We start from the raw sequence: 15,573 nt of genomic DNA, 5'->3' as shown, positions 1-15,573 counted from the left end.
AAATAAAAAATAAAAAAGGAAATTTGGGCGTTACAAGATCAATTATTAGACTATTCAATTAAATAATCAAAGTAGAGGCCAGCCACGTACCATCGTTGTTGGGGATGACACAAGTTCCTTCTTGCCCAAGTTCATCTACAACAATATTTTTCTTTGTCTGCAACAATATTTTTTCCTTCATAATTTTTTCACAATCATGTGGCCAGTAAATCGACATGGCTACAATTTTTCATTGTCATATTTAGAGTAAAAGCTCATTTAGTCCCTGTATTTTAAGATTAGTATCCATTTAGTCCCTATATTTTTAAAAATACCTCGAAACATCCCTGCCGTTAAAGTATTAATACCCCTACTGTTACTTTTTATTTCTTTTAGCTTACTTTTATAATATTACCCTTTTATAATATTTTTTTGTTTGGACATTAATAAAAAGAAAATAATTAAATTACTAATTTAACATTAAAAAAAATTATATTAATTTTTAATTGTCAAAAATTAAATTGTTACTTTTATTTCTTTTGGCTTACTTTTACAATATTACCCTTTTATAATAAATTTTTTATTTGGACATTAATAAAAAGAAAATAATTAAATTACCAATTTAACCCTAAAAAATAAAAAAATTATATTAATTTTTAATTGTCAAAAATTGTATGCAAACTATCAAGTGTACAAATATTGCTTGCAAAAAAATTAATATAATTTTTTTATTTTCTAAGGTGAAATTGGTAATTTAATTATTATTTTTTTATTAATGTCCAAACAAAAAATTATTATAAAAGGGTATTATTGTAAAAGTAAGCCAAAAGAAATAAAAAGTAACGGTAGGGGTATCAATACTTTAACGGCAGAGATGTTTCAATTCATTTTAAAAATACAGGAACTAAACGGACACTAATCTTAAAATATAGGATTAAATGAGCTTTTACCCGCATATTTACTAACGTTGATTGTTATTTACAGTCTTCAAAGATGCATGTTGAATTCTCTTTGAAATTTTGCACTTTTTTGAATTAATGTTTTATTTCAGTTTTCATATTTGGGCATGGTAATAAATTCACTCCGCCTCATCTATTAACATAAACAACCTAAAAGTTAATTTTACCTTTAACTAAATGTACGACTCTGATTAAATTGGGATGATAAATGGATGATCATGATCGTTGTATAAACAATCTTAGTCAGCAAGTCAGAAGAGCAATTCCTAGCTTCTTTGCTTATATTAATAACAACTTTCTCGAAATGGCAGTTGACCTATGGTAAAATTAATATACTTGAAGAAAAAATAACCATTCTATAAGTCATGCTCTTTTGCTTCTATGTTTTATATCAAGTTATTTTTTGGTGTAATAGCACAATCATGTTATCAATGGCAGCTGAACCAGTCCCAACAAAAAAGTGATTTAATTTTGCCCTTGAATATATAGATCAGACAGTGCTAATAAAAACTAAAAAACTGCTCGACTTCAAAATGCTTTAACTCTGCAACACTGCATCGATGGTATTGGAAAGACCTGAATCTCCAAGGAAGCATGTGTTCCATCCAAAAGTTCATATCCTCTGGGCACTGAACTTGGAGATGCTCGTGCTGTCTAACAACTTTCTTCACAGAATCGTCCAATTCTACAGTAATAGGGGGACATCGCAGTCTGGACATTGGTGTATATTTCATTAAAGCCGATGCCGGCGAATTCTCGTCGCTAATGTTTAATGGAACGCAAGCCAATGCACTAATAGTTCTGACTGGGCAAGCTACAGTAAACGAACCATTTAATAATCACAAGCGTCCAAGCCCAGGCAACAGTTCTTGCAATGAGGGGCCCAGCAAGCGAGTTATGGAAGCGAGGAATGCTTCTGCTGATATGGCATCATCTGCTCCAGTTATGAAGGTGAGCTGAATTGATGTTCTTATTTTTATTGTCTTCCGCAGCAAATTCCATAAAACATATGTTTATGCTTAAAGATATTTCTCTTATTGAACTATTAAGCAAGTATGACATGGCGATAGACAATAGCCCAGCGTAGTGCACTGCAAAAAATTTACATAATTGATTTTCCACCTGTTCAATTTATGTAAGTTTTTTATTGGCAATATGTTTTTCTTTATCTATGGAAGCAACAAACGGCGGCAACTCTCCCATAGAGCAGAGAAAAGAGTAATGTGGTCGTGAAAATGATTCACGCATCTCGACTCCTTAAGTGAAGGGTTCCATATGAAGAGATCCTCAACTTTGAATTAAATATTATGTCTTGTCTTTCAAATGTAATAAAATTAGTCTATCAGTAGTATGAAAATATGCTATTTTTGATATTGTAATAGGTGGATCCTAATTGTGGTTATTCAAGGATTTTTTTTGCCGTTCTATAATAAAATTATATTGGTGGCTAATATGAAAATTAAGATGCAGTATGCATCTTGCTTGTGTTTAGTAGGAATTTTGTGATCACAGGCATTGTCTATAAATGCCATTCCACCGAAAAAGAAAAAAAAAAAAGAAATTGGGTATGTTGGGTCAATCGGGTTTAAAATAGTAATTTTTGTTGTTAATGCATCATTATACCCCTTTTAAAATCAACAATGAAACATGATCATCTTAGTAACAATCCATTTATGGGTATATTAATAGCCTCGTTAATCACCAGAGGTAAATTATTTAGAATTAAGTCTCTCTTTGAAAGAGATCTCCGAATGAAAGGATAGTCGCCCTTAGGGCAATAAAGTCACCTACAAGCTGGGAGTTTCTCTAAAGGCGAAATTAGTTGTGTGAGTTAAACTGTTATTACTCGCAACAGAGAGGTTGGTGAGTTAGGGCAATAGAGTCGTAATCAAATCAGGGCCTCATGGAAACAAAGGAACTGATCCGAAAATGCAAAGCAATCAATCTAGGAGAAGGTGAGAATAGTAGAGTTGCCATAGGCGAGGTTATGAAAGGCAAAGGGAGAAAGTTTGTGTTCGGATGCCTGTTGGGGAAAGTCTTGCACCCAAGAGGAGTCAATGGGAGGGTAAGTTAGCGTTGCAACAAGTTTGGAAGACAACGGAGGGATTCAAAGTTGAAAGCTTAGGAAGCAAGACGTTTATGTTCAAGTTTTCCTCGTAAGCAAACAATAAACGAGTTCTTTCTGGAGGTCCTTGGCACTTTGAACGTGCGTTGATAGTCCTAAAGCAACCGAGCAGCATAAGGGAAATAACAAAGCAATCATTTACACAGTCAGCCTTTTCAGTGCAACTACACAATATCCCAATTGGATGTATAAAACAAGGCACGGTAAGAATGCTGGGGGAAACCATTGGGAAGGTAGAAGAAGTTGATGCTGATGAAGAAGGGGAGTGCATTGGTCAATATGCCAGAGTAAGGATCTCCATTGATATTACGCAGCCTTTAAAAAAGATAATCTATATAGAGCATGCAAGGGGAGAAGAAATTTCGATTCCAGTGGTATATGAGAGGCTACTAGAATTTTATTTTTGCTGTGGTCGGATAGGACACCCATATAAGGAGTGTGATAAGTACGAAGGACAACCGAAGGATGAACTTGCTTATAGGGTGTGGATGCAGGTAGTCCAGTTTTATGGAAAACCTAGAGTTAACAGAAGTCATGAAAGAGGCAACATGGTAGTAGCAAACTGGCCAATCACCCAACAAAGACAGGGTACCAAGAGCAAAGGGGAAATTCTCACCCTCAACATCAAAAGCCCTCTAAATGGAACAAGGCCAATGAAACCACAAGCGAACCAAGCTCCAACCAAGAAGACATACACGTGGCAGTCAATCAAGATGGCATTGCGAAAGAGATGGGGGAAGATCAATTAATGCTTGCCATGCAAGAATCAAGAAACCTGTAAATGGACTGCAACTAGTCAAATATGACAACTAGCAATGAGATACATGTCAAAGCTCTGAACAACGAAGTGGGAAAAGCAAGTAAAAAATTGAGAGAAAATGAGAAGTTAACCCGGGAAATGAGTTTGGTTATTGGGAGTTTGGAAAAAGAACATGAGGCCCAGAATAGCGGAGAAGAAAAGAAAGGGGTGGAAAATGGGCCAGAGCTAGTATGCCTAAAGCCCAAAGGGAAAAATTGGAAATGCTAGGCCCAGATTAAATGCGAGAAAAGTGCAAGGAAACTAGGGACATATTTAAGAAAGAGACCGTGTCATGAACAATATGGACTAAGCCCAAGCCAGAAAAAATTTAGAATGGTTAGCCCGGCTCAGCCAATGCCGAAGCAAAAGCAAAAGTATTCACCTTCAGTAAAGCTCAAACTAGCATGGGAAACGATGTCAACAGAAGAGTTAGAGATGGCAACCCTAAAAACTACAGATACAGCGGCGGAGGCTGGTGGCCAGCCCCGCCGACAGCCATGAAAATCCTCAGCTAGAACTTTCGTGGCTTGGGGAATGCTCGAACGTTTCTACCCCTTCAAAAAATTCTCAAACAACAAAGGCCTTTAATTTTGTTTTTTTGTAAGACGAAATTAACAGCTAAGCAAATGTATGAAACAAGTAGGAAGCTAAAGATTGATAACTATTTGGCAGTGAATAGAAATGGTAAGGGAGGGGGGTTGGCTATGATATGGTATAATGAGGCAAATGTGCATGTCACCTCGTACAGCAACCATCATGTTGATGCTTGGGTGCAGAGAGAGGATGGTAGTTAGATGGGATGCACTGGCATATATGTACACCCTGAGATGGCTCAGAAACAACACACTTGGACATTGCTAAAAAACTTAGTAGGTTTGTCTGATATTCCCTGGTTATGCTTTGCTGATTTCAATGAGATTTTGCACCCGAATGAAAAACTATGAGGCAATGCTAGAAATGTTAACATGATCAGTGAGTTTAGAGAAGCTTTATGTGAATGCAATTTGATTGATCTGGGTTGTAAAGGCTACCATTTCACGTGGAGTAATGGTAGATTTGGTCAGCATTTTGTGGAGGAGAGGTTGGATCGGTTCTTGTGTAATAAGGAATGGAGAGAAAAGTATGTGGATTGTGTTGTTGTTAATCTAGAGACGTGGACCTCAGACCATTGTCCTATCATCATGGAGGTGCAAGCAAAAGGCAATGGGTTAAGCTATACGCGAAGAAGTACCTCAAGAATCCATTATGAAGATGCATGGAGCAGTTATGAGGCATGTAAAGACATTATTGATAAGGAATGGAGGAGGCATGGAAATTGGAGAGGTGCTGACCCGGTTTGGCTCTTTAAACAAACGACAAATTCTTCGATGGCTCAACTTAAAAACTGGAGTAATGAGGAATTTAAAGGAAAACAACAAAAGTTAGAGAAGTTGACAGCCAAACTGAAGGAGATGAGATACAAGGGCGTGCAATATAGCAATGGGAAGGAAATTAAGAGAGTTAAAAGTCAAATCCAGCGCATATTGCTTGATGAAGAAATTTATTGGAAGTAGAGGTCTCGGGCAGATTGGCTGAAGGAGGGTGATAAAAACTCTAAGTATTTCCACGCCAAAGCCTCGTCCCGAAGAAGGAAAAATAAAATATGGGGTATATAGGACATCCAAGGTAACTGGATGCAGAAAGGGGAGGACGTGGAACGAGAATTTTGTGGCTACTTTGCTAACTTGTTCACCACCTTCAGACCAGACTAGAAGCAGGTGGACGCAACCTTAGAAGGTTTGAAGCCAAGAGTCACTGAGGAGATGAATGAGCAGCTGCTGTAGTCATTTACTAAAGAGGAGATTGTTGAGGCGCTATCTCAGATGTGCCCTACCAAAGCTCTAGGGCTAGATGGATTGCCAGCAGCTTTCTACCAGAAGCACTGGAACATAGTTAATACAGGTGTGGTTAATACATGTCTCCATATCCTAAATGAGTAGGTACTATCACTCCTCTCAACCACACTTACATTGCTATGGTTTCAAAGATTAATAAGCCTAGGAAAGTGTCTGAGTTTAGACCCATAAGTTTATGTAATGTAATTTACAAAATCATTACAAAGTCAATTGCAAATAGGCTGAAACAACACCTTCACAAAGTGATTTCTCCAACTCAAAGTGTCTTCATACCGGATAGACTCATAACTGACAACATTATTATAAGATATGAATGCCTCCATAAGATTAGGCATTGTAAAGGGAAAAAAAATGGCCTTGTAGCTCTGAAACTAGACAATAGTAAGGCTTATAATAGAGTAGAGTGGCTATTCTTAAAGCAAGTAATGATCAAGTTAGGTTTTGCGGAACCTTGCATTAACTTGATCATGAGATGCATTACCACATCCTCTTTCTCTATTATTATCAATGGGACAACTAAAGGCATAATCCATCCGCAGAGAGGGCTAAGGCAGGCCTGCCCTCTTTCTCCTTATCTATTTCTCATGTGTACAGAGGCATTTTCGAACATGCTGCAAAGGGCTAAAGAAAAAAAAGTCATCCATGGGCTAAAGTTGAACAAAGATATCACCATATCTCACTTTTTGTTTGCCGACAACAACCTCATCTTCACAAGAGCCTCAGAATCTGATTGTATGCACCTGAAAATAATCTTTCAGTGTTATGCCGCTTCGTCAGGTCAACTCTTTAACTACGAAAAATCCTCCATGTTTTTTAGCAGTAACATAACCAATAGTGTCATTACGGCAATTAAGAACATCTTCCAGCTAAATGTAGTCTCTAGACATGAAAAATACTTGGGGCTTCCATCCATGGTTGGGAGGAAAAGATTAGGATTCTTCAATGACATTAAGCTGAGAGTGTTCAGCAAGATTGCGAGTTGACAGCACAAGTTCTTTTCGTGCGGAGGTAAAGAGGTATTGATAAAGGCAGTAGCTCAGGCGGTTCCAGCCTATGCTATGAGTGTATTCAAAATCCATGTGAGCATTTGCATGGATATTCAGCGAGCAATTGCAAGGTTTTGGTGGAGCAGCAACATGGAGAAAAAGGGCATTCACTGGGCAAGATGGGAAAGGTTAACCCAAGCTAAGCGGAGGGGAGGGCTGGGATTCCGAGACTTTGCAAGCTTTTAATCAGGCCTTGGTAGCTAAGCAAAGCTGGAGAATTATTCAGTTTCCCAAGTCCCTGGTAGCAAGAGTCCTACAAGCAAGATACTTTAAGGATAATCAGTTCCTTACTGCAAAATTGGGCTCCAAGCCCTCATTTATTTGGAGAAGCATATTGTGGGGGAGACAAGTGATTTATAAGGGGATTAGATGGAGGATTGGAAATGGCCAACAAGTTCAAATCTATCAGGGAAACTGGATTCCAAGGCCCACGTCCTTCAAACCAGTTTCCCCTCCATCTTTATCAAGTGATATACGGGTAGCTGAATTGATCAATGAGGATAACCAATGGAATGAGGATCTGATCTACCAACATTTCTTGAGAGAGGATGTTGATACAATCTTAAGAATTCCTATCCCCAGCACACCAATGGGTGACCAAATACTTTGGCACTATGATAAGAAAAGGATCTACAATGTTAAGAGTGGATACCAAGTGGCCTTGAGGATTAATTTCCCAGATACTCCAACCTGTTCAGAGCAGCCAACTAACCAATGGTCTATTATTTGGTCAATGTCCTTACCAGAGAAAATTAAGATCTTCATCTGGAGAGCAGCAAAAAATATACTTCCAATAGCCGAGAACTTGTGGAGGAGGAAAATAGTGGCACAACCCGAATGCCAAATCTATGGAATTAGTATGGAGACTGTTGGTCATGCGTTGGTGGAGTGTAAATCAGCTCGCAAAATATGGAAAACTACCAAGTTTGCAGCTGAGCTTAGAAACATTGGTGGCCATGACATTCTTGGCATATTGCATGAGCTGGTGAAAAGATTGGAGAAATCAGATACTGAGTTGGTGGTAGCTATTCTTTGGGTAATTTGGGGTCTACGAAATCAAGGCTTGTTCAAAGGGAAGAGGGAGGACCCTTGCATATCAGCAGCTAAGGCTGAGCCAGTTGTGGAGTCCTTTAGAAGGATTCAAGGTACTGGGAAAATGCCCAATGTTGGAAGTACAGTGGAGAATCGTGTATGTTGGAGTCCCCCCCCCCTCCAAACTGGTGTAAAATCAACGTGGATGCAGCTGTAAATATGGAGAATCATTTAGTTGGGCTGGGAATTGTTATAAGGGATGCTAACAAGAATTTTGTGGCTGCTGCAGTCAAGACTACAAAGCTGCACAATGGAGTTACCTTTGCAGAAGCAGAGGCAATGAACTGGGGACTGAAAGTAGCTTATGATGCAGGGCTGGCAAACATAATCATTGAATCGGACTCCCTAGAAGCGGTAGATTATGTTAACAACAGGAAGAGCAGCAGAACAGAGATCCAGTGGCTAATTTCGGAAGTTCAGAATAGATTGAAGGAGTTTCGTTCTTGGAAAACACTGCACACGCCAAGATCTTGTAATGCCATTGCTCATTCTCTAGTAACGTTAGCTCTAGAGAAATGTATAACTGTTGTTTGGATAGATTCGTACCCCTCAGAAGTCATGAATTTGTTAAACTCGTTTATGGAATGAAGTTATTTTCTTCTAAAAAAAAAAATAGCCTCGTTAATCAATATGTTTCGGTTTAATAATGATGTTAACTGTTGTTAGCGGCATAATTTGCTGTAATATCTGAGAAAATTTAAGTGGGTGAAAAAAAATTTCTGCAGAAAAATGTTTAATAACGAAAGCCTAGGCCGTCATGGATGATTTTACAAATTTAGCCGTATATTTCTTATTCAAATGCCAACAAAAGTAATGAGCTATATTTGCAAGCGTCTAGGTTCCAGCCATACGTAAAATTTAATCGAACTAAACTTGTATGGGGTTGCATATAATTATTCGTTTTAGTAATTGTGGAATAACATTCATACGCTAGATGAAAGCTTAAAAAATGCAAGGTTAAGTTCATTGGTCTGATTTTTGTTTAATTTTTTTTTCCTTCTTTACTAAAACCATGATGGATCGATTCATTTCAATTATTGATATTTTCTTTCTTCCTTGTATAATCTCAATTAAAAAGAAAGATGACTGGCCCATTTGTGTCATTAAATCAAGTGTACTTAGAAATGGTGTGATTTTATATTATGCTTTATATGGTTGTTTTAAAACTTGCGATTTTGTAAGAGTACAGAGTGGTGCTAGTAGTTTCACTATCCATTAACACAGAGTTGTACTACTTACATCTATTTATAATATATATATATATATATGAAGGGACAAATTAAGCACAAATAAATTAAATAGTTGTTAAAAATTCTATATAACATTTTATGCAAATCACCTCCTATTTTTAACAACTATTAACATCCATAAGATATATACGCTTTCTTTTCATTTTAAACCATAAATTAAATACAGATTTAAACAAAAATGCTACTGCAACAGCTTCATATTATACTCTTTTTCATAATGCAACATAAAGAACTAACTTAAGTATGTGTTATGGGAGTAATGTTTTCATTTCAAGACACAATAATATGCTATATATTCAAAACTATAGCGCAGAATTCTTAAGTTGTCTTGAGCAGAAGGTTAGCACTTAGTAATTTTAACCCATAATTCACTTCTGCAATAACTTAAAAGGAAAAAGAATAGGGAGAAAATAAAGAGGCAATGGCACCTAGCAAGGTAGAGGTTGAAAGATCAAATAAAAGAAAAAAATATTTTTTTTAATAAATAAAAATGAATTAGCCATCAAAGGAAGAACAACAGCTGTTATGACTACTGATTGCTATATCAATTACTAATATTGTTCATACCTTATATAAAAATCTATTTTTCTTTGATGGTTAATTCATTATTTATTAAAAAAAAATATTTTTCTTTTATTTGATCTTTCAACCTCTACCTTGCTAGGTGCCATTCCCTCTTAATTTTCTTCCTTTGATGGTTTATGACTACTGATTGCTAAGAAGGTTATTTCTGTCATTTAAGAATGTGTGATCAGAAATTAATTATACTTGTAAAATTTTTCAATGCAATAAATAAACAATATGGATTCGATAAGGTTCTTGAAGGGTGTGCAATAATGCCACTGGTTATCATAAGGCCCTTGAAGGCTATAATTACATCGGCCCAAGAATTTAACCCAATTCCAATGTAAAACACAGCTGCCCTCAATTTTGTTTCCTTGCCCAGGCTCTTTAGGAGAGAGATTCACAATCAGGAAGGACCATATCCTTCATCATCAGCAACGGTGAGAGTTAGAAGCTTTCACAAAAGAAAAAACAAAAACATAAAGTTCAAAAGAAAAACAATTGCTTTGCGCAAGAAAATGTAATGGAAACATCACGTGCTTTTTTTAGTGCAACAAATTTTCAACAGAATTTACAGTTTACTTGTCGTCCACTTTAAAAAAATACAGAAATATGTATAACATTTTCATTATAATATCATGATCTCCATTGATGGGCGTTATTTTTATTATTTTTATTTTTACAGGTACATTTTCAATTACAAAAGGAAAAAAACCATTGCAGAACAAAAGGGGCGTAATTCCCCTGAAATGTAATTCTGTCTCTAGGCATGATTTGAACAAAATAAAGCCGAAACTATTTGCACTGAAGTTGGTGATTTCTCAAAATAGAAAATTCAACGGTAGTGAGGGCCTTCTCATTAGCTTTTGTCTGTGAGGAGATAGTTCAATCCTTTGAGGTATTCCTTTAGTCAATCAAACTAGATTTTTACTGGTTCTATCATTTATGTCCTGGCTTTTCTCAACAATGTTTGTTCACTTTTTAATGTTGATCTAGATAAAGAACGATGTCTTATAGAGTACGATGTCTTGTATAACGAATTTTTCTCTTTAATCATTAAATTGAGTTTTTCTGTTATATTGTATATTAAGTCATTAAAAAAGTGAATTGTTAATTTAAGCTTATATCTTGTACTACTCATATATTGCATGATAAGCAGAGGTATAAACATTTTTTTTCCAAAATTCCTGTGGATGTTTAGCCAATATTATCATAACAGCATATGCTCTGTTGGTGTACTAGAAATGCAAGTTTAAAAAAGAATTAACATGTTTTAGTGTATTGCGAGTTCATTTGTAGATTTTATTTTTAAATAATCATTTTATTCATTTGTAGATTTATTTTTAAATAACCATTTTATTATTTTGTAGTCATTTTGTAATAACGAAATCATTCCTTTGTTTAGAAAATCTGTCTCTAGTAAATCACCAACAATAAGCTAATTGTTTAGAACAAAAATGGAACCAAAGATGGGACCGCTGATCAATGTAAGAATTAGAGATAGCCAATGGGCCCACGACACGTGTCTGTATAGCACCACATGACACAAGCACGTTTCGTTAGGGCACGCAGCATGATGTGACATGCATGTGAACTGTGTCAAGTTTAGAATTTTAGGCATGAATGCCTTAAAAGCACAGTACGATTAGAGATAAGTTAAACACAGCACAATAAAAAAGTCCGATTACATGATCCGGACTTTTTCAAACTTCCAGTAACATGCAATACCAAAAAATATAGCTTAAATTGACAGTTTTCTAACTTGTTCATGATAGATGCCAACAATTTACATAACTTTTTGTCGCCATCGCATTAAAAAGTTCGCGAACTCCTCCACTAGTCCGATACTATCACGGCAAACAGGAAACAATACATTTAATTGTCTTCAAGTTATAAAAAGAGCTTCAAGCTTTGCGAGGATAAAATGAGTTACCTCAACTTCATTATAAAACATGTCATAAATAAGGGCACCAGGAGAGGAAAGATCTTCTAGGCATTAGTAGAATTAATTACAAAGAAGAAAGAACCTGCAGCAACAAATTCATTCAATTCCTTTATTGCAATGTATGTGGATATGACCACACACAGCATTATCAACATTGGTATGGAAGAATAGTCCTACCTTGGTAATTGGTATCAAAACATCGTAATTGAACAATTATGGACATTTTTACCAACTTAACTAGTTTGCAACTGCAAACACTAAAAGTTTTTTTTTTTTTTGGTTAGAACACTAAAAGTTGAGATGATGAATTAATGATTAAATAATGAATATGAACTTTATATTTCAAGAAATTATTTTTTTTTTAATGAACTAATGCATATAGTAATTTTCTTTGTAGAGAAGAGAGAAAGAAACTTTTTCATCTATAATTTTTTAGATTATAAGGTTTTGAATAGAAATAAAAAATAATCTTCAAAATTAAAGATTCTAACGTTAAATAGTTAAGCTCTTTTAAGAAACTGAAAAAGCAAAGAATTTATTAGTAGACTCGAAATAGTAAAGAGAGGTATTTCACAATTGAAGGTACGCAACACAGAGTATAAAGGAGAAAAGAAAAATTCAGCCTCCTCCCTTGAGAATCTGAATTTGGCGCATAATGTTATGTTGATTTGTTTTCTTATCTTTTTTCATTTGTGTGAAGAGTCTATGTGAATCTTGGATCACTATACATTGAAGAATTGAATAATTACTATTGATTACTTTGCGAAATGCCTTGAGGATCATGAATCAAGAGGGGTAGCAATTATTCAAGAGAAGCAAAATCAGTCTAAGGTTAAGTAAACTATATAGTGATAAACTGTAAATAAGAGTTTTAAGTTTAGTAAATTTATAGGTTGTAACATCTCAGCTTAGTAAATTGCTTTCAACAGGGCGTGGCCTCGTGGATGTTGGATTTATTAATTCGAACCATGTAAAAATCTCCATGTCATTTAATTTCTACAGTTTTTTATATTATTTTTAAATTAATATTTTTTATGCAGATGAATGATAACCATGAACATTAATTGTGAATAGTATTTTTAAAAATTAATTAAGTTGTTAATTTTAGGGTTTTAATTGGTTACATCTATTTGCAATAGGTCTAAATTCCTTTCAGGTAAAATGTCATTTTACTTATATTCTATTATATATTCTAGTAGTTTTGACGTTTCGATAGATGGGTGATACAAATTGCAACTTAGGGTGAAAATAAATTTAAATTTTTGTAACATTTTCTATAACATGATAGACTTAATATGGATAACTCCTTATTTGTTATAGCCTGTTGATGGGACATATATATGCGTGTGTAACAACAAATTTCATTTCTTCATTTTTTTTATTTAAAGAAATGCTTTCCTTTTTAAAAATAAAAAATAAAATAATAACGTTTGATTTGAAAAGACTAGTTTGCTTCTCCCTACTTAACATCCAAAAAATAAATAGGATGACAAAATTAAAGAATGCATACTTAACGATTTTTTCCTAAACTGAATAGGTATTGTATATAAAATTTACATACATTTTTCAATTTCTTTTGTTTTTAAAACAAAAGAGATCATTTTTCAAGTTTAATAAATGGAAAATAATACTTAAAAAAGTTTTGTTGGGATCGTTGTCCATAATTAGGAAACATTTATACAGTGGTTGACATAGATGGAGCAAATCAAAGGAGGGCCTGAAAAATGCCCATCTATATGTGATATATAACTGTCAAAATTAACAATACGACTAGTCTTTGCCACCCATGCATGCATGTAAACGTAATGTCCACATGAAAAAGTCAGATAGAAAATAGTGTTGAAATTAACCAACAATGCCAGACAAAAAATTCACAAAAAGCCAACAATTTCTCCTACAAATTCGAAGCTACTGTAGCTATATTGCTAAAATTCACCCCCACTCGTTTTTTCAGCCTCAAACCATTAATTGAATTGAAAGAAAAGTGTGTAAGAGTTACATCTATCACCTCCCAAGACTTGCTCAATCGTCCCACAAAAATTCAAGATTAATAATGGGAGGATGTGCGAGTAAACCTAAGGAGTTTGACAGTTCTCCTAACTCTGCTCCAGCTGAGGCTCCTATCAGCGTTGAGAAGGCTGAGTCTGAGACTAATAATAATGCTCAGGTTTAAACTAAATCCTGCTTATATATATGCCTTAATTTGTTAGTGATTTGTATTTTACATATATATGTATGAATTTGCTAGCTTTTCGTCCCTTTTTATATGAAATTTTAATTGAACAGGAGAAAACTAATGGAGGTGAAAATCAAAATGAAGCACCTTTGGTAGATCTTTCTAAACCAAAAAAGGAGGTTGAAGAGCCATCCAGGACAAAGGATATTGATGTTGAACTTGCTTCTACAGAGAACAAAGCTGAAACTAATACTTCTGTAGATGTAACTGAGAAGAAGGTTGAGGCTGCCATTGAGCCAACAGAGAAGGCTAAAGATAAAAGTGATGCACCTCTTGTCACCGTATGATCACCATTCATCAAAATCTATGGCAATATTGGATGCTACTACTAGGGGCCCATATTAATTATATTTGCCAGCAGAGAGTTGCATTACTACCATGGATTTATCAATTTTAAGATTATCATATTGTTGGGACTTGTACAACAAAAGTATTTTCTAGTACAACAAAAGTACTTTCTAACCATTGAATCTGTTTTTATTTACGTAACTTTAGTAATTAAGGTGGCATTAATTGTATTTATATTATTAGAATAAATTTAGTTATTATCTTCATTCTAAGGATTCTTCATTTAATTTAATTAGCCATGATCATAGACTCCTCAAAATGAATCAAAGAACTTATAAACAAAACTGATAAAACAACACAACTGATAAAACAATAAGGTAAAGATAAGAAGAAAGAAAGTCTCTTCATTAAGGTTTTATCGATGGATAAAATGGAATAACAAAAGAGCTAATAATTATCTCGTTCATAGCTGCTAACAAAAAATGATTTTGTATTTCTTTTCGAGTTAGAGTAAGAATAAACCTCGTTATAAAAAAAACGAATCAAAGGAAATTCAAATATTTTTATTTGGCTTCTCAAAAAAAAAAATTTTATTTGGATAATCCCCAAGAGACTGGTGAACAACACTAAAATGTCTACATCTAATGACTAAACTCCCCCTAAGAACTAGAAATCTGAAGATCTAAAAATTCTTGAACAAAAATAAAATCTCCCCTAGAATTGAAATACTACTCCCATAACTCATTGCATCAAGTAATTGAAGACTTGAAACAAACAATTCAATGACTCCCCTTCTTTTGCCAAAAGATTGCAAAAGGGAAGAAGTTTGGCATGTAATTTAGCGAAACGAATGGAAAAGTTAACAATATCACGACCTTGTTTCAAAATCTCAACCTCAAGATGGAGATGATCAGGAGCAAAATAATTAGATGGAGGAGAAGAGCGAATAGAGGCTGCAACAAAGGTAGAAAGCTCACAAAGAGTACTTGGAGGAGCTCCATTAGTGATGGCACATGTAGCGGTGACTGGTGGTCGACGACGGCAATAGGAATAGTGGTGGTAGTGGTGGTGATCCTAGGGTCAAAGGTGGAAGGTCCAGAGTTAAAACTATCGTCACTGGGATCAATTTTCATGGAGTCACTGTCACTTGAGGGCATGGATTCTTTAGGAGGTACTTGTCCAAATTTGGGATCAAAATCCTCATCATAATTAAGCATATAAATCTCATGAGGTCGTCCACAACCAGAACAAAGTTAGGGTGGAAGAGTGTGATGACGCTTAGAATTAGGTTGAGCATGAGAGCTCTCACCTTCCTTAAGCTTAATGAGAGTTAGAGCCATGGAAAAGGAATAATAAAAGCAAGCAAAGTTAAGCAAGAAGAAGCAAAATTTATGG

The 15,573-nt window shown here is 35.0% G+C and overlaps 2 protein-coding genes across 2 annotated transcripts; both read left to right on the top strand.

Moving 5' to 3' along the window:
* The first annotated feature begins 4,827 nt into the window (after positions 1 to 4,827).
* LOC112099593 lies at positions 4,828 to 5,415 on the top strand. Its single transcript, XM_024187007.1, has one exon. It carries the CDS (start codon positions 4,828 to 4,830, stop codon positions 5,413 to 5,415), a length of 588 nt encoding a protein of 195 aa, XP_024042775.1.
* Positions 5,416 to 13,618: 8,203 nt separating this feature from the next.
* Positions 13,619 to 14,347, top strand: LOC18048426. Its single transcript, XM_006441229.2, has 2 exons — positions 13,619 to 13,821; positions 13,941 to 14,347. Exons 1-2 carry the CDS (start codon positions 13,708 to 13,710, stop codon positions 14,175 to 14,177), a joined length of 351 nt encoding a protein of 116 aa, XP_006441292.1. The 5' UTR covers positions 13,619 to 13,707; the 3' UTR covers positions 14,178 to 14,347.
* Positions 14,348 to 15,573: the final 1,226 nt, after the last annotated feature.

The sequence above is a fragment of the Citrus clementina genome, unplaced genomic scaffold (assembly GCF_000493195.1).
Source record: "Citrus clementina cultivar Clemenules unplaced genomic scaffold, Citrus_clementina_v1.0 scaffold_3, whole genome shotgun sequence".
Taxonomy (NCBI): Eukaryota; Viridiplantae; Streptophyta; class Magnoliopsida; order Sapindales; family Rutaceae; genus Citrus; species Citrus x clementina.
This window is presented reverse-complemented; position numbering and strand designations above follow the sequence as displayed.

What these genes read in the sequence shown, in the direction of transcription:
- LOC18048426 (XM_006441229.2), top strand. Translation starts at nt 13,708, where the DNA reads ATGGGAGGATGTGCGAGTAAACCTAAGGAGTTTGACAGTTCTCCTAAC. An exon ending in AGACTAATAATAATGCTCAG is followed by an intron (nt 13,822 to 13,940) that starts GTTTAAACTAAA and finishes TTAATTGAACAG; the next exon opens with GAGAAAACTAATGGAGGTGA.
- LOC112099593 (XM_024187007.1), top strand. Translation starts at nt 4,828, where the DNA reads ATGATCAGTGAGTTTAGAGAAGCTTTATGTGAATGCAATTTGATTGAT.